Source organism: Genypterus blacodes, unplaced genomic scaffold, assembly GCF_046128005.1.
Source record: "Genypterus blacodes isolate CSIRO-AG114 ecotype Tasmania unplaced genomic scaffold, CSIRO-AGI_Gbla_v1 ptg000061l_1, whole genome shotgun sequence".
Classification (NCBI taxonomy): domain Eukaryota; kingdom Metazoa; phylum Chordata; class Actinopteri; order Ophidiiformes; family Ophidiidae; genus Genypterus; species Genypterus blacodes.
The window spans coordinates 29,248-53,035 of NW_027466873.1; the positions used below are offsets into that span (position 1 = coordinate 29,248).

At 42.8% G+C, this 23,788-nt stretch overlaps 1 protein-coding gene across 7 annotated transcripts; it reads right to left on the bottom strand.

The window, feature by feature from the left end:
• Window positions 1-932: 932 nt before the first annotated feature.
• Window positions 933-22,296, bottom strand: braf (B-Raf proto-oncogene, serine/threonine kinase). 7 transcript variants are annotated; one of them, XM_076154109.1, is made up of 20 exons: window positions 22,141-22,296; window positions 18,158-18,259; window positions 17,796-18,080; window positions 16,393-16,496; window positions 15,498-15,600; window positions 15,199-15,347; window positions 14,247-14,366; window positions 13,575-13,734; window positions 13,371-13,410; window positions 12,542-12,661; window positions 11,428-11,564; window positions 11,226-11,343; window positions 10,991-11,075; window positions 10,102-10,278; window positions 9,861-9,907; window positions 9,538-9,656; window positions 8,574-8,705; window positions 8,112-8,246; window positions 7,431-7,584; window positions 933-5,580 (listed from the first exon to the last, which is right to left on the bottom strand). In XM_076154109.1, the coding sequence occupies exons 1-20, from the start codon at window positions 22,294-22,296 to the stop codon at window positions 5,558-5,560; spliced, it is 2,466 nt and encodes an 821-aa protein (XP_076010224.1). In that variant the 3' UTR covers window positions 933-5,557. The 7 variants fall into 7 exon arrangements, with proteins under 7 accessions (XP_076010224.1, XP_076010223.1, XP_076010227.1 ...); XM_076154108.1 differs by having other exon boundaries at window positions 11,226-11,346; XM_076154112.1 differs by lacking the exon at window positions 12,542-12,661.
• Window positions 22,297-23,788: the final 1,492 nt, after the last annotated feature.

The following is a 23,788-nucleotide window of genomic DNA, read 5'->3' on the forward strand; positions in this document are numbered from 1 at the left end:
CTCTCTCCCTCGTCTCTGTCTTGCATGTTTTTTTTTTTACCAATGTATGACTGTTTGTATTTACTGCTTTGATGCTGTACCTCTGATTCACAACTCAAAAGGTGACTTCCCCTCAGTTACTGCTCTTTTTACGGCTCTGTCTTGAATGAAAAATGGTACATTTAAATGTAAATAAGGATCTCATAGATTCAGTGATAAAGGTGTTCATCTAAACTTTGATTGTACCACTCAATCTAATAAATATTGATTTTATGAAGAAAGAAATTGCAAACAAGCCATCACTGGTCCAGACGTAGAAGTAAAATGTTGTAATAAAGGAGGAGATACAAACAGAAAATGGTAGAAAATCTAAATTATTTGGGCATAAATGGTCAAACAGATGGAGTGGATATATGAGCGGATGTAGATGGGCTCGAATATAAAAAAAGATTGTTTATTCCAATTTTTATGGTTCAAAAGTTACAAGCCGAAAAGCGACAAGTGGCACCAATGAGGTTGTGTTTTCAGTCATGTTTGTTTCTTGTTGGAGATCTCAAACAGCTATTGATGACTTTCAATGAAACATAGTGGGAAGGTTGGACGGGATCCAGAGAAGAACCTTTATTTTATGGTACAGGAAGTATTATATAGGAAGGATATAACAATTTTCCAGTAGCAGAAATGTGAAAACCGGAAGTTCGGGTTCTCTAAGGACGCAGGATACTGAGGATCCAATCGAAGGCCTACAGATCTGGTATCTGATTCGATTGTAATCCATTGTCCAATTAAGACCAAAAGAGTAGAATGAATACTTACTACGTGCATTCTTCAGGTCCATTGTGTGTGCTGCACATCCCTCAGCACTTTTAGTTTAACATTATCGTGGGAGATACTGCCCCCATGTGGACACGAGCACTTTCACAGTTCTACAAATGAACACACACAAACCAAAGGACTGTTTCCATGCACTTCTTTAATATATCAGTTTTTCATATTCACAACAAATACATTAAGCTCTTTCTCCTTATGATACACTCTTAAATATTTTTACACTCAACCTTTTTTCTCAAAGTCTGCTTATCAAAACGTCTTTTTAATCTTTGTCTCTTTATTTTGAACATTTTATAATTTGTTACATGTGTTGTCTCCATGCCTCCTAGCAAACTGACATTATTTCCTTTATACAACTATTTACATGTGAGAAAACAAAACAGATCTCCCGAAAGATTTCCATGAGATTTTCAGGTGAAAGGGGGATTGTTGGGTTTAAGGTGCAGGCAGGGAGGAAGAGGAGGGGGGATGAAGAGGGGGAAGAAAAAAAGGTTAGAAAGGTTTAACACAACTATTTAGAGGATGAGGCGAGGGAAGTAGGATGTGTGATGAAGGTCAATGAGTCCTGTAGTAGCATTTTCTATGATAATATTCTCATGGAAAACAAACATTTCAAAGGGAAAAATAAATACAGCACTCTGAAAGACTTCCTCAGGTCCAATCATCTTAATAATGCGTGTTCCAGCTTCATTTTGCAAATTCTCACCACTCAAATCAAAAACTTTGCACCCATCACCTGAATTGTGAGTGTAAGCCAGAATTCTAATATTCTGGTTGTTCTCACCCATATGATACATCAATAATTGAGCGTTTCTCTGCTTTTTTGAAAGATAAAATTTCAGCTCATTTGTTTTTCTACATCTGTGATAAGGAAAGAACCTTCATCCTTTCAGATTCGACTTGATATATTCATAATGAAAAGCTGCCATTGTTCATCATGTATAAGTCTGACCATATGACATCACAATCCGAGTCAAAGCCTTAGATCCCGCCCATCACCGCGGAAACAGATTTTAATGAGTAATCGAACCCCGATCCAAATCCCCCAAAATAAGAAGTCAAACACTGGACAGGTGACTGGACTCGCTTGTGTCATAATGCTGAATGTCTTATGGTCAAGATAAATGTACTGTACGACCCACACACCCACACACACACACACACACACACACACACACACACACACACACACACACACACACACACACACACACACACACACACACACACACACACACACACACACACACACACACACACACACACACACACACACACACACACACAAAAAGGCCCCAATATACTCCCTAGCAAGTAGAAGGTTCAGAACAACAAGACTTGTTGAAGGCTGAAGGTTTAGTAATTCAGCTTCTTTAGGTTTTGTTCGAGCAGGACCCCAAACAACAACTTTGTCTTTTAGACTTTTGATGCATACTCCAGATTGCAAATATGTTCCAAATATCACATAGCTGGCTGAAATCTGTTGGCTGTCTCCTCACATCATAGAGCAAGTCATGTGATATTCAAGGATACAACCAGAGAGAAGCATCAGAAGCAAAACGGACCGTTCTTAACATGTCCTCGGACGGGGACGTTCGCCTCATGTCTTCTGGGATATACTGGGACCTAACGTGGCTAAGCCAAAGTGTAAAGCCATTGCAATGTCTTTGCCAACACTTGCAAGAAATTAAGCTGCCCTAATTTATCCTTATCAACTCCTACACCTCCTGTTCTCTCATGTTAATCATCTTGTATCGGTCGCATTATAATTCGTAGCCACAAATTATCATTAACAAGGGAGTCCCCTCTCCTCCTTTGTAGAAGTGAGCGCAAAGTCTACAGAGAGTGACATCACCCGGCACCAATAGACAACCGATAGCAGAGATAGTTTAATATCCTGCTTACACCAGTATATGTCAGGCTTCAGAGATTTGGGTTTAGTCACTGCGTCTAGGAAATACTTGTTTGCTGCATTAAACCAAAGTGTAAATACAGCAATCTCGTAAATTCACTGCATGTTACGCTGTGTGAGACGGTTTAATACAATTCCAGCAGTTATCGGTCAGACTGCATGGTTTTAAGTTTGATTAAAGACCAACTGACACTGAGAATGAGCGAGAAAGGCTTTCAGAGAACCAAGGAACAACGCTGCATAGGTTAAGAAGCGGAGACGGGGAAGCCCTACAGAAAATTGGTAGTGTGAGCGACGGAAAAAACAAATCTATACAGATGTTCTACAGCTGCTGCATTACCATCAGTAATGCCAAAAAAAGGAGCAATGAACGGCACAAGGCAGTGATCTTGACGAGACATTTCTCCGATAGGCTCGACCAATCAGCCACATCATACATGTCAAGGTTTGGTGCAATGTGAAACCAACCAAACCAAGTGACAAAGATACAGCGCAACAAAAGCTCAACCTGTAGTGAAGAGGGTTGAGCTTTGGGGCTTCAGGTGAGAAAGTCACAATTAAGTTACAGGCTTTGACCAGAACAGAATCCAATTGGCCATAAGTGGCACAGCACAGTCCATAGGAGAATTGACCTATATAGTCAGATGATAAGATCCATACTTCCTATCTGAGCCTCTAGTACAGATACAAGTCTATGTTGTAGAAGCTTTCCTTTGTTTCCGGTCTCTGTGATAAACTACGCTAGATGTCGTGGATGCTCACAGATGAAACCGATACATCTTTGACTTTGATGGAAAATGATATCCAGCAAAAGGCCGGTGTTCCTGAAACAGTATGCAGCCATGTAGTGTGAAGATGTTGCAGTGAGGAGGTTTGGCTCATTCATCAAAAAGTGCTGTAGCTCCATGAATGACTGAGTCTGTTGTACCCAAACGTGCACTCACTCTGTAAAACTGTGAAATATCATCATAAAGATAAAGAGTCATAACTGTTGGGACTGTTGGGCTTTGAGGGAGGTATGCACTGTAATGAGTGCCCTTGTAGTTTATGTGATGAATGTTGAGTTTAAATGGACACTTCATCAAAAAGGGATGCTTAGCTGACTACAGCGTTTGGCCTAATGTTCAGAGCTGAGCCCATGCAGATAACAACTCTAATGGAAATTCAATTTTGGGGTCGTTGACTCGGTGTCACAATTTATTTCCTCAATTAAAAAAAAACAAAAACAAAAAGGCAAGTCGGTCAGTTGCTTCAAAACCATCTCTACAAAGTGCAAGTACATGAGACACAAAGACTAAAACAAGCATTGAAAAAAAAAAGATTGAGAGCTTCAAAATAAAGCATTTCTGAAAATAATTCCATGACAACTAAACAAAAACAAATCACATAAATAAGTCAATATCTGCAGGCCTGCCTGTACAGAATAAGGCAAACGAGAACAAAACAAAAGTAACCTGTAATAACACCTACATCCCTCAACACACTGGACGCTGGAATGAGAAAGTACAGGTGCGTGAGTGTATCCAAGGGAAACGGGACATTTTTCTAACCACTGACCTAAATTATTTTTCGGAGGATCACCATTTTTAAAGCAGGTACAGTTGCAACAAGTAACTTTCTCATTTTAAACTGAGTGCAATATTAAAGCCACATGACTTCAAAGAAAAAGGAAAGAAAAGAAAAGAAATTATGAGACCGCATGCACTGTTGTCACCAAAAAATAAGCTTTGAATTTATGGAAATAAATCAGGGAAAGCAAAGGAAAAGCTCTGTTCAGTGATAATGATCAAAGCTGCTGTGTCAAAAGCTTAAAGAAGCCACAAGTACACACTACTTACAGCATAGATGTATGTAAACCCCGCCGGCCCGGGCAGCAGCCTCGCTCGCACCAGGCTCTTTACACTAACATGATGATGAACCTCACTTCTGTGACACCATCACCAAACAAAGCAAAGAACAGCACCTCCATTTGGCAGGTGGTCAACAGTTCCACGCCCCGAACTTTGAAATGAATGTGAGCGGAGGCGTATTGGGGTAGTTTCATATATAGAATATCTTGCGGGTGGGTGTGGGGGTTTTTCGGCTGACGGCAAACAAGACGGCTTTAAAGTACAGTACTGTAGAGCTTGGTTTGCATGGAGCCTGTAAAGGAAAAGAGTAAAACCTCCAAAATGTTCACTCCTCTGCCCCAAACAGCTTTAATGCGTCTATAAAGACCCCAAAAACTCTCATCAGCCAAAATCTCACCTATGACTATCTAAGAAACGGAAAAATAAAAAATAAATCTATCTTTCAAGTCGTCTTCCTTTCCGGCTCATGTTGGGGACGTGCCAAAGCCTGGACTTCCTGCTCAATCAAACAAAAAAAAAAAAGCCACTTCCTTCTTCCACAGGAATCTTCAGCCGTCAGTCGCAGTGCTGTACCTGTAGCCTGTCTGACTAACAAGCCTCCATCTTTACCCACAGAGGAAATGGGGAGGCAGGAAGTGTTGCCCAAAGCTCCCCACCGCCCTTCTCCAGACCTTCCTTCCTTGTATGTTCGTTCATCCCCTTCAGGAGACAGGGTGTTGTGCTTGGTCAATCGGTGGAGTTTGGCGTTTTCCTCCTCGAAACTCGTTTGGTTTGGATGTTTTTTTTTTTTTCCTTAATAAATTTTTGCGTGACGTTGTTCCGATCACCTGCTGACCAGCTTTTTTGTCAGTGGGATTTGTGGCTGCCTCCTTCAGGATGACAGGGAAAGAAAACAGCGCGTTCTTTCAGACGAGGTGTTCTATTCAGTAATGGATGAATCCACCGCAGGGACACGAGAAGTGACGAGGGATGAACTGGTGGCATCTTACTTAAATGCTGAAAACTCCCCTGAAAACAGCAGAAATAAGGCGTAAATCAATGGATGTACAGGAAGACGTCCTACAGATTAGATACAGTTCATAACATATTTGGATTAACATACTTGGATTAGATTCTGTTCTTTTCTGTTATTGGTTGCCAAACTGTAGGCAAACTTAGATCTGGTGTCTTTCTCTTTACTGTGGCCATAAAGTTAGCAGGAACACACCACATTATACATTTATGAGGTTATTTACTTACCCGTGATAGAGATCAGCTGAAATGTGAACTGAATTGTGCCGAGAAATTTGCTCTGGCGTCAACTGAACACCCCTTCTGTGTCCAGTGTGGCCCCGGGGTTAGACGATGTGTAGAGTCTCTCGCAAAATCCAATCACAATTGCTATTTATTGGCGCTTCTCCTCACAGTCCGTGCTCACTATTAGGTTAGTGTTGGTGAATCAAAATGTCCAACAAAAAGGAATAACTATACTCCAGCCGTGACCAAACTGAAACTAACCCTGTGGGCGGTGATGAAGGCCACCACGTCTCCACCACATGGATCTACCTCGCTGGAGGCAGAGCCGCAGTTTATCGATAGGAGTAAATTGAAGCAGGAGTAACTGGCCCTCAAATTTAAGCTGCTGGATATTGCCTGAGCAGCACTAAAGGATGATTTGGCCTCAATCAAAGCTGAGCTACAAGCTATGAAGCCATGAGCTATAAAGTCGAAGAGGCCGTGGGGGAATTAGAGGATTCGTTCTCTGCCCAGTCAGATGATTTTACCGAGTTGAAGATAGGGGGGAGACCAGAGGAGATGGCCATTAGTGCCGAGGCTGTAGCGGTGTTGCTTAAGGGTGTGTTCCAGACAAAGAGCCTCTGTTAGACTGGGCTCACAGAACCACCAAGCTGAGGCCAAGATCCAGTGAGCGACCACATCCCATCATTGCGAGGTTTCTCTACTAACAACGTCAACATCAGACAACATGCTAGAGAGCTTCAACAGTTCGACACCGGTGATATGTCGCTCTCTCTCTCTTTAGAGTCTCCAGCTCCCCTGGTCCAGACCCAGGGTAAGGGTAAGATATACTGCCTTTATGGAGAGTCAAACCATTACCTCAGCCAGTGTGAGAGCTTTGCAGGTCAAAGCCAAGAGAAGGTGCTGGAGATGCGGTCGTTCTCACATAGCCTCTGCCTGCGACCTGAAGAAGCCAGTCGGATTTGTAAGTGCAAACACCTCTCTGTTCTACATGAGGTCAGAGGAGAGATAATAGGCCCACCATCACTTCCACAGCAGAGACTCACTACCTAGACCAGCCCAATGGATATAGCAGAGTGCTGCTGAAGTTTGTCTTTGCTGGATGCTGGCTTGGAAAGCAGTGAAAGATGGGTTTCAGAAGCACATGGCGAAGCCCAGGAAAGTACACCCAGCCTCAGCTGGCAGTTCACACTAGGCCTCAGCTGGAGGACACACTCTACTACAGACATTGACCTGCTGCCCCAAGCCAGACAACCATGCAAAATATCTAGAATATTAGCAAGCCAGTACAACCCCCTAGGTTACATCCTGCCCTTTACCATGAGAGCAAAGGTCCTGGTCCATAGACTGCAGGCAAAAGACCGCGACTGGGATGACCCACTTCTACCTGCAGACCTCCTGCAAGCCTGGACAACATGGAAAAAGGAGAGCGCCCCGCCAGCTCCCAACAGTCAGCCATCCCCGGATCTACTTCCTATCAGAGCTATACATGAATGCCATCACATCTTCTGTGACGCATCGGAGTCCGTCTATGGCTAACAGCACTGATATCTATCTGGTACAACCTGCAGATTTGTAAAGTAAGATTGTGTGTGTGTGTGTGCTTATGTATGTGTGCTCACCATAGCCTCCAGCCTGGATGGGGGTTTTTGGGGAGGCGCAGGCGTACAAGCTGAAGTCTTCTGTCTGAAAGCCAGCTCTGTTTAAAGAAGGCTCAGAGGCGCTCCGGTGGATTTTGGGTAATGAGCGAGCCAGCAGTTCGATGGATGCCAAGATCTGTGTATTAGAACATTCAAAATCAATCCACAATCGCAAGAAAACTACACAAATAAGTCAGCTGAAGAAAATAGCCTACATAAGGGGCCAATATGATATAATTGTATCATAAAATTAATTGTATCAGCCAATATTTCTGGCTGATGTGCAAAAGGAATTTACACAGCATAAATGTTTCCTAAATTCAAGCTAAGTGTTTTTGGAAGCATGTGTGTACACTGATGAGGCGTGTTATCAATGATGTGCTGCTTCACTCTCCAGCTGCAACTCTGAGGCCATCTGCTGGCAAAAGCCAATGTTGCCACTTCATGCAGAAACGACATCAGCATGATAATGTGAAACTCACAGATGACAGAAAGAAATGTGGCAGCATGGAAAGACAATTCTAATGTTAAAAGGAGATTTAATGTAAAAACTACAGGTACACAATGAGTCTCCCCAACGCTTTCCTCTGCATTCATCCAGTCAGTTTCTAATGTGACAAAGCTTCCATCATCTGAAACAAACTAAATGTCTCTGTGTGATACCTGAGGGAAGAGGGGGCGTTCTTCTCTCTTTTTCTTCATACAGTCAGCCATCAGTCTCTTCATGGCCTTCGGACAGTTGCTCCGCACTTTGCTTAGGTCGGGGGACAAGTAACCTCGGCCCACCATGAATATGATCTACAGGGGAGAGAGCTGGTCAATCAGCGCAAAGCAACTGGAGAAACTTTGTGTGCTTGATTGGGCTGCAGATATTACCATTAAAGTGAAGTTACAAAATTGTTATGATTTTCAGGCAATTTATGTCTGGAAAGGTCACTGATACAGTTTTTTGTAAGGTGAAGAATAGGGCAACTAAATAGAGTGGTAGAGCTTGAAAGGGGCCTGAAACTGTGAATCATAACCAATCCTTTGATCTAAGGGAAAGTTTGGTCCAGCATGGATTTGATTCTGAACCTGAAACCATTATGTCTGACAGCAGGTCATGTTTTGGCTGAAGTCTCTCACCTGATCTCTGTTGTTGATGTTGGAGTAGGGCAGCACTCCCGACATCAACTCATACAGCACGACGCCAAAAGCATACACATCCGATTGGAAGCTATAGGGATTCTTGTCCTGGAGCCGGATAACCTCTGGTGCCTGGAGGGGAAATGGCACAATCAGAATAAGCCTCTCATTAGCAGAGGTGGGAGGACGTCACACATGCAAGTCACAAGTCTTAACCTTCACGTCTCAAGCAAGACAAGTCAATCCATCCTACAGGTCAAAGAAGTTGAGTCAGTACCTGCTTTAAGTCAAGCAACTCTAAAGTCAAGTCAAACAAAATTCTGATGATCTACAAAAGTTTCCTCAAATAGTTCAGTTAAAAGAAAGTGGGATAGCCAAATGTAAATATTACTGAGATTACTAATCATTACATTAAACCATAAAACCTTTGTCAAACTATTCAAGTAAAATATTTTTTATCACAGTTAATTTTCATATTAATGTCGAACATGCGCAACAAAATGTAAATGGGCCATGTTGTTATGGTTGTGTGAGTGTGTGGCAGCGAAAGAGAACATACCACTATAAAAGAATGTTAGGCCTCATTCACCGTTTAAAATAAATATCATCTTACCCTTAGAATGTGAGGCTGCGGTTACTCTGTGCCATCTCATGTGGCATGCATCTGTTATCTAGAAACTGATTACGGCAGGCTTCATGACATGTCATAGTGTAACCGAGGGTTTATCTGATGGCACAGGTCGCATTGAACTGTCATAGTGTAACCGCTACCCAATCTTGCCTGATGAACTCAGATATTCATCAGATTTTCAATAAACGACTCCAGAAGTTGCATGAAATGACTCGTGCAGCCGCAGCCTACAATTGACTCTGCTTGTCTAGGTTGCACGAATCTGTGTGATGCATACAGACATGAAAGAACAACGGCTGAAATGTTGTCCAGTCATTGGTCAACTCCACTCACCATCCATAATATAGAACCAGAGAGCTGTTCAAACTGGTGGGAGCCACTCCAGCGGGATTTGACTGTGGCCAGGCCAAAGTCCCCAATCTTCACTGTAAGGTCTTCATGGAGAAAAATATCTGTAAGGTGGCAGTTAGGGAAAACACTCTTAACCCTGTAAGAGGTCTGTACGTTGTAAACACACACACACCTGATTCACTGTTGAGATAATCACGGTTCTTAAAGATTTTAACAAATTAATTTCCATGACATTCCCTGGACTCATACAAAGTATATGGACACAAACGTCACATTGAATAGACTGAGGTGTTTAAGAAGGATACTGTTGCTCTTCAGGTCTCTGTGGATGATTGATTTGGCGTGCAGGTAACTGGGGAAGAGGATGCACACACAAACTACAATCAGTTTTCTTTTCCATACAAAGTAGTTATCTATTAATTCAGAAACATTGCACTCATCCAGCAGCAGCAAAATGCTACAAATACTGCTGTGAAAACATTTTAAATAAAAACATTACATTGACAAAAAAAAATCCAATTCAAGTTGCAAGTCAAATGTACTCACTCCATGCCCTGAGCTGTCTGCCGGGCGATGTCAATCAGTTTGATCATCTCAAACTTGGTCTCGATAATGTGCAGGTGGTGGTAGAGACTTGAGCCTTCGCACCACTGGGTCACGATGGCCAGCTGAGGCTTGGTGGTGTAACCCATGAACAGCAGGATGTTCACATGACGCGTTTTCCTGGTTCACACAAACACATGGACGCTTTACACAAATGCTTTTCCATTTCAGACCCATTGACATGTGGTATTTTTATTTCTTTGCTCATTTATTCCAATCACATAAATACATTACACCATGACTACCGCTGAGGACTCCAAACCATGTCAACAACCACATACCATTGATTTTCAAAATGCCGCAGACATGAATGATTGTGATTATTTCAATTTGATGTAGAATAACACATCATGAGACCATTTAAGTGTCAATTCAACAACAAATTCCAACCCTGCTTTGATATCTCAAAAATAAAACAAAATAAATGGGATAGATTTAACAGCACAACTTGTTGTTATACAGCGTCACTCTAACGCTATTGTGGTTCAGGATGCAACGTTCAGTCGCCATTGAACCAAGACTCACTTTAACAAGCGAAAACTTTCATACAGCCCAGTAAGCATGATCATTTTATATTAGTACTACTTAAAAAAGGGATAAATTACTTTTAAAGTTACTGAAAGAACAGATTGAAAAGATTGAAAAAACTAAATTCCATTTTTATGTGCTGTACCTACAGTATGTCAAATGTCAGTATGACCCAGGGCTGGACAACACTAACTAGACATCTGATCTTTAGCAAGAGACAACACCAAGCTATATAGATTGTGTACAAAGCAGCATTCCAATAATTACTTGGCATTATTGAATAAAAGAGAGGGGCGGAACATACCTGAGGACTCCCACTTCATTTTTGAAGGCCTGGAGTTGTTGTGGTGTGGGAGCAGTGACATTCAACATCTTCACTGCCACATCGCCTGTGAAGAGAAGTCAGTGCTGTTACACTTCTACACAACAGTCAAGCACTCAGACTGAAGGGTTTACATGCTCACATTCATTACGTTTCTGCGCACTTCACATTTTTGTACCAGGTAGGCAGGTGAATACGGCCCCAGTGTTTGACTTACCGTGCCACTTCCCCTTGAAAACAGTTCCAAAGGATCCAGAACCTATCCTTTGGCCAAGAGTGATCTGACCCTCTGGGATTTCCCAGTCATCACTGGAGTCTCTTCTGCCCAGGGTTTTCTGCTTCACAGACACATTAAGTCAACTCCAACCTGACACAACATAACCACGGCATACACACAAATACCAACATCTTCATCCTACCATCTTATTGCGATCCTCAGACGAGGACGAGGACTTGCGCTCCCTCTGTTGGCAGGGTGACTTCTGTGCAACCTTTACATTGGTCAGAGAGCCAGGTAAGGAGGCAGGGGGCGTAGCTGATAAACCTGCTGTGGACCCTGGGTGGAAGAGGAGGGAGGAGGATTGGGATGAAGTAAAAAAAAAAAAAAGAAGAAAAAGTAGAGACACAATAAAATCAGAAATGTGAGGTTGACAAGGAGCACGGGTCAAACAGAGGGTGACAGGAGAGAGAGAGAGAGAGAGAGGGAGGAGCAGAGAGTCAAGACAGAGGAGCTCTGTGGTTGTTGTGTGTGTGATTGGTGAGGAGAGGCTGTACACACCATGCAGAGGAGAAGTGAAGAAGTGCGTGACTGAGCGGCAATAAACCATTTAATTATCTTTAACGTCCAAAATGGTGCCTCAACTGAGGTGATTAGCGTTTTTGAAAATGGCAAGAGAAAATGATTCTACACCTTCTGAGGTAAAGCATTTCTTGGATCATTGTAAAATTTGGGATAATTGAAATCATCAAAATCAGGTTTATTTGGGTCGTTAATTGTTTCTCTGATCTTTTAGAGGAACAGTTATACTCTGCCATATTCACTTGGCCAATCAGGAAGACGTTGGCCAATCAGGAAGATGTACAGATGTTAATACTGCAGTTTAATTGAACAATGAGAAACCTTGTTTTTATCAGTCGTGTACAACTGAGTAAATATCTTGTCTTCAGCGTGTTTTGTTATTGTTAAAATGTGACAAGAGTGGCTTTTCTGCCATGTAGTGCTCCTTTAGACCCCACCACTTACTCCTTAACATAGTAAACCTTGCTATTCCATTATGGTGTTTCCATGATGTTAGTGAAAATTATGCATGCATTGCCTTTAATTAGAGTCGAATCAAAGTATGAATGTCAAAGTCCAACTCAGTGTGTGTGTGTGGCAGAGAGCATGTGACAACATCAAGGGAAAAAGAGGTACAACACTGACACAAAGGTGGTTGTGAAACAGGTGGGGAGGGGTGTTGGTGGGTGAGGGACACAGTAACACACACACACACACACACACACACACACACACACACACAGAGGCCTAACTACCTCGGAAAACAGGCTCGGGCTCAAAATCAAACACTATGTCATTGGGGTAGGAGTATAGGAGGGAGCTTGAGGTCCGGGTTCGGTGCTTCCTCAAGCAGCGGGCAGGGTGGGTCGGGGGGGCTGCAGGGCAGAGAGAGACAGACAGACCATCACTGCTACTCGCCCTTCCCCCGCTTACTCTTTAAGTGATGTCCAAGGCTTTTAAAGCAGAGCTCCTGACACAGTGTCCTACCACACTGCAGTGGCCTCATGTCGGGAGTCTGAGCTCCTTATCAGGATACCAGCACGTTTCAAATCCTCCACCCAATATCTATCTGTGGAATATCTCCTTAGTGACAGACTATTAGAAAATAAGAATACTCAAGTGTTCTGAAATGTTATGGTTGGAATATCTATCTATCTATATCTATACTGGATATACATATGTTATGATGTTTTACCCTATTTACACACACACACACATCACAATTACTTACTAATTTACATCATAAGGACCAACAGTGAAACTAAATGTCCGACTTAATGTATGCATAACTCAACTATATGACTTTTTCACTGTTTGGGCTTCTTTAGCAGAGCTCTTGTGGAAAGAGCTTCTATTCTTTGAAAGACTGCTGAGCCACAGAGCTATATAAATGTGTGTGTCCTCACCTGCTGTTTGCTGGCTGGGAGGATGCCGACGTGGAGAAGGACTAAACTGAACTAACTCAACTCTTGAGGTCTGAGCTTCACAGACCTCACAGACCACAAAAAAGAACAAGAGCACGCAGACGTAGGATGGTGGGAAAAGGCCACAAAATGAGCTGAAGTCCTCCGCTTTAATCCTTACCTCCATCTGACCTCTGCAGGCCTTGGTCTCGAATCAGGTCCTGAAATGAAGGGAGGGAGATGAAGAGGTCATAAACAAATGAACCAACTACCAAAGATGAATCAAAGGGAGAGGTTCAGTCAAAGAAAGAAAATCTGCCGAATCTCAACGATCGAAGGCCAGTAGGTCTTCCACAGTGCAACAAAAGGGAAAAAAAAAACTCACATCGATGTTTACGGGCTCGATGGTGTTGATATGGACATTGGGGGCGGAGGATGAGCGGTCCCGCTGACCAAACTGGTTGCGGTGTTCCTCCTCGCTGGTTCGGAAACTCTGTGGGATTGGTATGGACTTGGACGGGGACACAGTGGCGTGGCAGAAGGACCTGAAAGAATCAGGACAGCTGGGTTATTCAAGGTTTCCACAAATGTTTGCCAGTTAAAATAAAACTTAAGATTTGTCTATTTGCTTATATACATGTTTGGATGCTGCCAAACTGCAGGTCATTGTCCTGAAAGTGTAGTTGAGGTTTCCAGTGTTAAATTAATTGTGATTTTTTTTTTAATGTATTTAATGTTTCCACAATGACAGAACAGCGCTCCAAATAGGAGACCGTTCACATCTTTAAGTTTTGGCGTGGACTCAGACTCTGCAGCCCTTGTGGATAGAGCATGCAGCCGGTCCAGGTGGTTGGCACGGTGATATGCTGTCTGAGTTTACTCCAACTTGAAAATGTGCAAGTGGTGATTGTCCTGTTCCTAGGCAACGCGCTTTCCTTCAGGTTGGTCCCGTGCTGGTCACCCATGGATTCTGGGTCACGTCGGGGTGCTTGCATGTTGGAGGCAAACGTAGCAAATTTTGCATTTTTGCTGATGCGGGTGGAAGCAGTGGACTCACCCAGTGGAGTTAGATGGGGGGAGTGATGGACAGACCTCGGACACAGGGGTGGTTCCCTCTGAGGAGACCTCCTCCTGGGTGAGTGGGTGATGCTCGAAAAACTTGGACACCAGCAACAAACTGCAAAACAGACAGAATTCATACATTTGGCCTTCCTGAACCACTTCATACCTGCATATCAGTCATGTGCCCACTCAAACCCCATCACAGCATTATGATGGCATATACTGCATGTGTGGATGGGGCTTAAGCTTAGTCTGGCTTAAAGAGGAGGATCAGGGTTTGTTAGCTAGGCTATTCCGGCTGTACATGGACAAACAAACAATAAACATTTGAATCACCCTGTACTCACAATCACTTTTCACAACAATTTCTGGCACTTTCTGATACCATGGGTACCCAAAGCTTTAGTAGTAGCTTAACTCATCGGACATGGGCAAACCCAAGATGGCGCAATTTATGAGAACCTGCTCACAATATAGATTTACAACGGAATGGATATGAAATACTTAGATGGATGCAAATGCCGGAATGGAAACACTACAGATTAAGGGCATTGATCTGGAGTGTTTCAGGGGCTGCTTCATGCACGAGGACAGGTTGAGTCAATTGAAATGGATATAAGACATGAGAAAACATGTTACAAGGCTCATAACTGCTCATGTAAACATCTTGGTTCGGTCTAGTGTCTTAGACAGACTACTGACATGACCTACTGTGCATGTAAATGTGGCTACGGATTGATAACATGAAGTGCTACTTTGTGTGTTCTTAGTTTCTCTGTTATTGTGAATTAGATGACGATCAGAAAAACATGGAGCTGTATAAACAATGCAGTCTGGCTTTTGGAAACCGCATCTAGTCAGGAATCACAGTTGGAATTCTCACAAAATGACACTTCACATCATCGTCACATCCCAAATGGTGTCCTGGGCCCATGTGCTCCACTTACTCTAACTGGTCGTAGTTGACACACATGAGAGGAACCTCAGTGCTGCAGCGCTGGTGGAACTTATAGCCGCATGTCTGACAGCGGAAACCCTGGAACAGCAGCTTTCTGCAGAAGTCACAGAAGGCCAGTGTGAAAAAGGTCTTCCTCACCTGTCAAACACGTAAAACACAGGATCAGGACCAGGCAGTATTTGAATACAGAGCAGCCCTTATAAATGGTTGTACATTCAGTCAGATTCAGTTTGTTAGGTATTACACAATCAATGCTAATGGAATACACAATAGTAAACTAATACTTACAAAATTGTGTGTTGTCAGCGGAACATTCTCCAACACTTCGACATGCAACTCCTCCCCAGTCAGCCAAGAGATATCTGTGTCCCAACCAATGGGCTTCTTCTCTCTGTAACAGGAAGTGGAGAATTTGCAAATGGTGCATTCAACACCTCACACTTAAATCAGTGTGTCGACATTCAATCAAACTTGAAAGCAGGAAACAAGCACAACCTGACAAAGAGATTCAATTCACAAAGGGCATGTCTAGAGGAGGTATACATTTCTTAAGGTCTACATATGAAATTAAGGTCCACCTACACATTCCAGTATACTTGACTACAATAGATTACTGCAATACCTTACATCCTACCTCTTATCGGCTCATTACAGGACAATCATTGCTGACCATGTCCGCCTGGTATTGAGCACAAAGGGGAATTTTGAGGTCCTAATTTGTGGATGTAATCTGGTGATAATAAATAAGCAAGTTGCTAGAAACTAGTCTTGCACATTGTGAAGGGCTGTAACTAACAATCTAACAAAACTAAGTGTGCACTGCATAATTCCACAACAAAAAATAGCCGGGTCTTAACTGATGATCTCCGTTATACAGTCCAACATAAAATCTCTCCAAAATAAAATTAAAGCAGGTGTGTATTCTATTCAAGTACAACTGATTGAGTGCAAACTGCATTTAGCAGTGTAACAACAAAAAATAAATGGGACAAAGTAAAATTCATGTCACTTTCAGAAGGAATAACATAATGTAGTGTTAATGTAATGAAGGTCGCAGGAGCAAACGAAGGAAATCTTGTTTCCCAAACACTGGGGTCAATTGCAATATTATTGCAAAAATGACAATAAATCCCTCCCATGAACACTATCAAATACAAATTGTGTGTAGTGAAGTGCGACGTACCCATCCTGTATCCTGTAAACTGCACAACATTCAGGAATGAGGCCTCTCATCATCAAAGCTTTCTTCAGCGAGTCTCTGACCGTCATCCCACAGCGGGCAGGGACCTGAGACAAGCACAGCAACACTCACAGCTGTTTAAAGCGCCATGACAGAGCATCAAGGAAGTGGTCAGTATGACAGAACTTGCAAAAGCATAGTTGGAAGGAGCTTCTCATTTGTACACACAGTTCACATCTGCTGTGCCCAGGCACCAGCTTTGCTCTGTGAAGCTCAGAGTGAAATGTGACACCTACACCCATTCCCTCATTTCTCACTTTTCTCAAATACAAGATTTTTGCTCTCAACAGACAAAGGCAGAGTTAATGTGTTCGTCACATTCTACACACGATTCTTTTGCCATTGTCCATCATGTATTGATTAGATTGTAAAATCTGTAATCGTGGGCTGCCCAATTAATCAAATTGAAATTGCAATTTGGCCACATGAAATCACTGAATCACAAGAAGCTGCAATTTATTTAAATATATAATAGTGTTAGGAGCGGTCCAAATGATGGTAGTGTGCCTGTGGTGGCCTGGAGTAATTATGGTAATCCTACCTCTGCCCTCTGAGGGCTCATTAGGAAGTCAGTTGCTCCAAAAATGCAGCTTGTTTTGCTTGAAGAGATCACAGATGTGTCGCGCAAAGAACGCGACAACAATATGCAGGTGTGTGAGCCAAACGTAAAACAGGAAATTTTGTTTTACAGAAGACAATTGGATCAGCATCAGTTTGAGTATTTTCATCTCACCTCTGCTGACATAGTAAAAGCACTGAACTGATATCAGGACAGTTTGGTAACCTGCCTGCTGCAGTTAGGGAATGAGTTGTGAATAGTGGTGAATGAGCAGTCCTTCAAGCAGGTGAATAGTTTGTCATCGAATTTTTCCACTATGGCAAGGGCCACCCAACCAAAGTATTATGAGAAAATAACCAGTTGAACTTGTAATTGCAATATGAGTTGCCATAATCGGAATTAGATTTTTTATTTTGGTGACTCGTGCAGCCCTCATGGGAGCTGCCCCAGTTTCCTGATGGTCTGTCGCCTGTTTGAGGATAAAGTCCTGGTAAGAAAATTTTTATCTCTACAGTTCAATAACTACAGCTTGAATGCAGTCAGTTTGAAACTCTGGATTGTTGGTCAACATACAGGTAAAGTAAGCCGTTATCTCAGCAACTTTGGAGCATTTAGAGGCAATCTAGGTTGACCAGAGAACTCACTTCGGCCCCGGTGAGTTTAGTTAACCTTGATAGATCTAACCCACTTACCCCGGTCTCAATTGTGTAAAACATTCAATAACATTCATTGGCCACACATTTTAAGCAGTGGTTAACAGCGCCATCCTAATATCAGGCAGACATACCACAGTCCTCTGTTTGTTAGGCAGGAAGACCCTGACGATGGGCTTCTGGGGTGAGCGAGGGTTGGCTCGGCTAGCATCAGTAGGGGTCTGCAGGACAGCCAAGGTGTTGGGGGCTGAGGGGAGGGCCTGAGCCCCCCCGCCGACCCCACAGCCTCCCATCTTGACCTCCATAAGGGCTGGCAAGGGAGAAGAGCGGGAGAAGTCTGTCCCATTGCCCATGGCCTCCAGCAACTGCTGCTCCCTCTGCTGAAGCGCATCGAGTTTACTGGTGTACTCCTCATAGGCCTGCACAGAGACAATGGGTGAGTCTACATCAGGAAGCACAAATTCTGTTTCAATAACTGAAATTACTTTTTCCGTACCTCCAAATAGATGGAAGGAGGGTTGTGCTCTCCTCCGAACTTGTCCAGCAGGGCCTCCAAGTGTTCTTGTGTTAGCTTGATCATCTGCTTGATATTCCATATCTGCAGAAAACAAATAAAACTGAGAAAGCAGACCTACAGCAAGAAACCCTCAAGAAGTAAAAAGGGGGGGTTGTTATGGCTGACTCTGGCTGAGACACCTGTCAATCAAAGAGCCATCTGAAATGGATCAGTGCTAAGACGGTAGGGAAATTAGAGAAAGACGGCATCTGGGAACCATTGGTGTGGTTGGAGGAACTTCCATGCTGGCTTCTATGTGGATGCCAAGTTTATATAGATTTATTTATTTCTCGAACCCCAAATGCCTTTTGAATGGTGACAGCATTCCTACATCAAATGGTCAAGTCTCAAACAAGAAAGCCAAAAAGGTTTATATTTAGAATGAATCTCCTCACAATTTGAATTAAAAGAAACACAGCAACATCTACAGACAGAGCTTCAGAGAGCTGAAATATTTTGGATTTCTAAGAAAAAGTCAAACACGCTATGCAGGAACCACAATTACTGCAAGAGGAACTTGCGCAAAACATCTTCTCGCCACAAAAACAAAAAATGTCCATGGGTAACAGGGATGTTACAACAGACACATCCAGTGTTTCCTCACATGCAGGAGCCCCGTTTACACCTGGAGATTCTGGGACAAGCTCACTCCAGTGTCCATAGAATGCTCACACAACACTGAACTGAAACAAGTTGAAATGAGCATTATGTTGTCTCATCTCATTGATTTTCTTCTCTTCCGTGTGTGGGGTGGGAAATTACAGAAACAAACCACAACATGGGGGAAGACATGACAAATGTGACAGTTTCATCCAGGCAACTTCCCCAACTTCTATTCCGCTGAATATTGAATAACGGTGGTGATAAACTTCAAGAGACGCAAGACCGAGCGACAGCAGAACTGGCCGGTGACCATGTCCTTGAAAACTGTATGCAGTACAGTCCTGAAGAACTGCACTTCTTAATATGCCTCTCCATGCTGCAAGGGGGTCCAGAATAGTTCAGAATTACAAATGAAGGACTGACCAAATTACCTCTTTTTCTTCTTTTGAGCAATTGTTAGAAATATAGACTACATATGCAACACCATCAGCAGGAGAGGGAATACGAAAGATACATCATTTTTATATCCTGGTTTCCATCGATTGGTTAAGTTCAGTAATCGATGGCAGTGAGCGTCATGTCCGCCCATTTTGATTGTCATGGTTGCATGGTAATTGGGCTTGGTGACATATGGATTATTAACTAAATATTTGTGATGATTTTGCTGGAGACGAGAAATTACGTTCATCCATGTTTTGAGAACCGTCCATCCACACGGCAACCACATCGTCTCCCTGCTGCTGGTGACAGGTGGCAGTGGGGTACAGACAGACAGACAGACACTGGTCCATCCAGACATGGTCTCAAATCGCTGCTCTTTGTACGGCTGGTAACACCACTGAGCTTGTTGCAATCCGCAGCACAGCAGCAATTGTAAAGCGTTTTGCCTTTTCTGCTTCTATGTTACATCACTCAAAGTGTTATGCCAAACAAGCGATGTAACCAGACCAAGTCCAGTACAGTCCAACATGCTCATCCACCTCCGTTTGCTTGTGACAGCCAGTTCTGACAGCGGATTTAGAAAGGTTCCGCCTTCTCTGTCTACATTAAAACCAAATGAATAAATCTAAATGCTTTACATCAACAGGGCTGAAAACTCAGAGGAAAGCCAGAACGGATTTTTAAAAGATGTGTTTTCAAATCTGTCCGTCTAAGTGTGGATGGGGTATGGGACAGGTGCAGCAAGAGCCAATGTAGAAGTAGGGCCAAAGAAAAAAAACACACACTTTGTGGTATGGAGATGGTTTGTGATTCGAAAATGAATTCAAAGCAAATTATGGAGTCTGCACAAAGAACGTAGCTGCCAAATCTGGAAGCACAAGCAAAATATTCCACCTCCTCAGCATCCAATGGAGTACAGTAGCATGGGTCCATTAACACTATAAGGGTAGAATGATATCATGTTGGATTGAAAGTACATGTAGGTTTGAGAAGTTGACTTAGCAAAACTTTAAAACACCAAGAATAACTTTACCAATAAAAGCAGAAAGAAAGAGTATTCAAAATGACGCAATAACCCCAGAAAGGTTCTAGTTATGTTCCTCTTCAAACCATAATGATTCGTTCACGTTTTTACTTCGTTTATAATAGCTGCAGTACAACATCCCACCACTAGGCTGTGCACCAACATCAACATACCAATGGCGCAAAACATTTTGAGACATTTGTAATCTCTGATTTTTTTTCTTCTAATGTTTGCCATCTCAAGCTTACAGGTGAAAGGTGGCTGGAGATTTGATTCAATGTACAGTTAAAGAGAATAAGGGAGATAACACGGCAGCCTGAACCCTGATACATTTGCAAATCTATCAAAGCAAAATTTAATACATTACTCATTTCCTCAGGTTCGTCCAAGTAGAACAGTAAAGTATGTCAAATTACATGAAAACTCTTGTAAATGCTGAATTCCACATAATTCTGGGAGCTAAAATGATATGATGGGTCACAAAATTCTAAAGAGAACGAGACCATTAGTCAGATATCTGTCCCATGTAGACATGAAATCATCTCATATGTGTGTACAACAATCTCCATCTGTCATAATTCATATAATAAATATGTATAGCTAATTTTGGGATTACATTTATCCATATTCATTTCTTGGCATAGCAAATACTGTATCTGATGAGCAACTACCTCAAACGAAGACCTCAAACGTTATCCTGCTCCACTAGTTCAGACCTACACACGTGAACCATACCTTAGTCAACTTCTCTTTAATACATTTGCTGTATGTGGTCAGAAATTGCACAACAATGATGTGGAAGGCCGACTCCTCCATCCTCATAACTGGATGGCTGAAAAATAAAACCGAAACCTTAAGGGAAATAACATCTTTAAGGGTTTGGCAGCATTACTTTGAGTGTATGGTATATTGAACACCAATATTACACACATTATAGACAAGCTACCATCCCTGATTAGTCATTAGACCTCTCTGGGTAACCCAAGAGATTTTACATTCTGTCCAATGCAAGAAAATAAATAAATATTGTCAGTATTATTATAACAATACTATCATTATTTCTATGTGCCTTTCATATTCAGTCCATTATTCCTCTTGTAGTTCCTTCTCCTGTGGTGGTCCAGGATGAGGCCTCTGACCTGCAGGCTGAGCAAGCAGCAGACTGGCTCTCAGGCCGGAGCTTTACCTGACTGGACTGATGCTACATGCGTGTTCATGTGCAATGGGCGGGGACTATATAGAAACACACACACACACACACACACACACACACACACACACGACTTGAGTTGACCACAATCACCATCATTAGCATCACAGCCACCATCTCCATCCCTCTGAGGCAAAGAAAGAGGCGAAAACACACAACTTCACACACACACACACACACACACACACACATTAGAATTCAGTAGAATCCCTGAGTGTGCAATGTAGTTTCGTGTGTGTGTGTGTGTGTGTGTGTGTGTGTGTGTGTGTGTGTGTGTGTGTGTGTGTGTGTGTGTGTGCCGCGCACCAGACTGCAGCTGCAGTGAGGCTGGAAAAAGCAGCCAGGAGCGGAGTGGAATAAAGCAGGCCTGAAATAAACACAGGCTCTTCTGAATAAACCCTTCTCCTCCCGCACTCAGCTCTCTGTCGCAGACCCGTTTTCCCTTCACCATAGCCCGGGTATAACAAACCCTCCGCGCTCCTATCAACCGTCAACGTTTTGTGCATCGTCTTGCCCCCTGCATTGCACCTACCACGACCCATGTTACAGCCGGCGTTTCCTGGAGATTTACATCCAATTACCTCCGTTCGGAACCTGTGTCCCATGCCCAGTTTTAGCCCCGCTCCCCGCCGCCGTAACGCCTACCTCCTCATCCTGCGGACCTTCGGGTATCACCGGCGGACAAGAGGCGTCCAACCCGGCTCCCGGCTCGTCCAGGCCCCGCTCCGTGGCCGGCTCCCGTTCCGCGGTGTCTCCGTTGAAGACGGGCGGTGGGGACTCGGCGCTGCTCAACGCCGCCATTTTAAACTGCGAGAAACTGAGTGGAAAATAATAGAGGGAAGCGCAGGCTGGAGGACGGACGGTAGGGGGAGACATGGAGTAAAAAACGCACCGTGGAGCTCCAAAACCTTTAAAAAAAGGCACCATTAGTATTGGTATTAGTAATAGAAGTAATCATGATCATCCCTTCCAAACTAATCTTATATGAAAAGCAAATATTTTATGGTGGCAAATGGTGATTAAGAAGTCTGGATTATTCATTATTGAATTTGTTTTCCATCAAGTGTTTGGTACCTTTTGTGACATCACTGTAGGCCCATTTTACACCTTTTGGATAATAATATCCAATACAGACAATTGTGGTATAATACTAGACTTAAACAACCATATTTTACATAATGGCCAACAATATATGCCACAGTGCCTCTGTACAACATGTAAGAACACATTGGTGCAAATAATTTAGTATCAAGAATAACATATTTTTCCACTGTACTTCCTTTTATGTATTCTGACCATGAGCACCTGAATGCATCACATGCAGAAATGACAACTTCTCAACTGTAATTGTGAGATTCCAAGAGTGCTTGTGAAGGCAATATGTGAGCCATGTTGTGAGTGTGTGAGTGAAAACATGTGCATGTGTTCTTGTGTGTTGGATTAGTTTCTTACATCCAAAACATCAACACATGGTGATCCCTACAACTGTTTTTAAATTGTTGTGGTCCATTGAACACACATTTGGGACACAAGAAGATGCCTGTCATCACCCATGACCAGCAAGTCTGTCATGTGTGCTCCTGTGGCATCATATAACAGAAATTGTAAGAAAACCTTCAGACATTTAAGGATCTGTGATGCACCCTGTTGGTTCAGTGGCCCACTGGGCTTGTCTGGTGGTCAACAAAACACTGTCCACTTTGCATAAGAAATATGTCTGTTACCTTTACTCTGCTGTATTGTGATTTGATCTCAGTATGTGTGGTTGTTAGGTGGACGTTGCTCCGTAGATGACAAATCTAGGACAAATAGGTATCTAACTATGCAAAATGAGTGGGCTGTCACAAGTGCAGGCAATTCACAACCCCTGATTCAACATATAGCAACTTGAGTGAGCAGGAAGAAGAGCTGGGGTGATGTTTTGAACTTATACTCTAAGTTTCATAGTATTTTGCACGCCGCTTCTGGAATTTACTGCACACTCTCACTTTACCACACATTTTTAAAGATGTTTTACTGGACTTTTGCTCCTTGCACAATCTGAAATTCTACCAAAGTTTGTCACTGCATATTATAAATTGTATAACTCTGACAAATACAATCTTGAAATCTTGCTTGTGACTGATATTTGAGCACAGAATCACAGTTTGTTTAATGACTTGCATTGGATACATCTGAAATTCGCGGTCGTTGGACATTTCGTTGGAGGAACAAGTATTTGTGAGAGTAATGCTAATTCATTAATAAAAGAGCAATATGTGAAATCGGCAGTCACTGAACTCCAACACCCCCA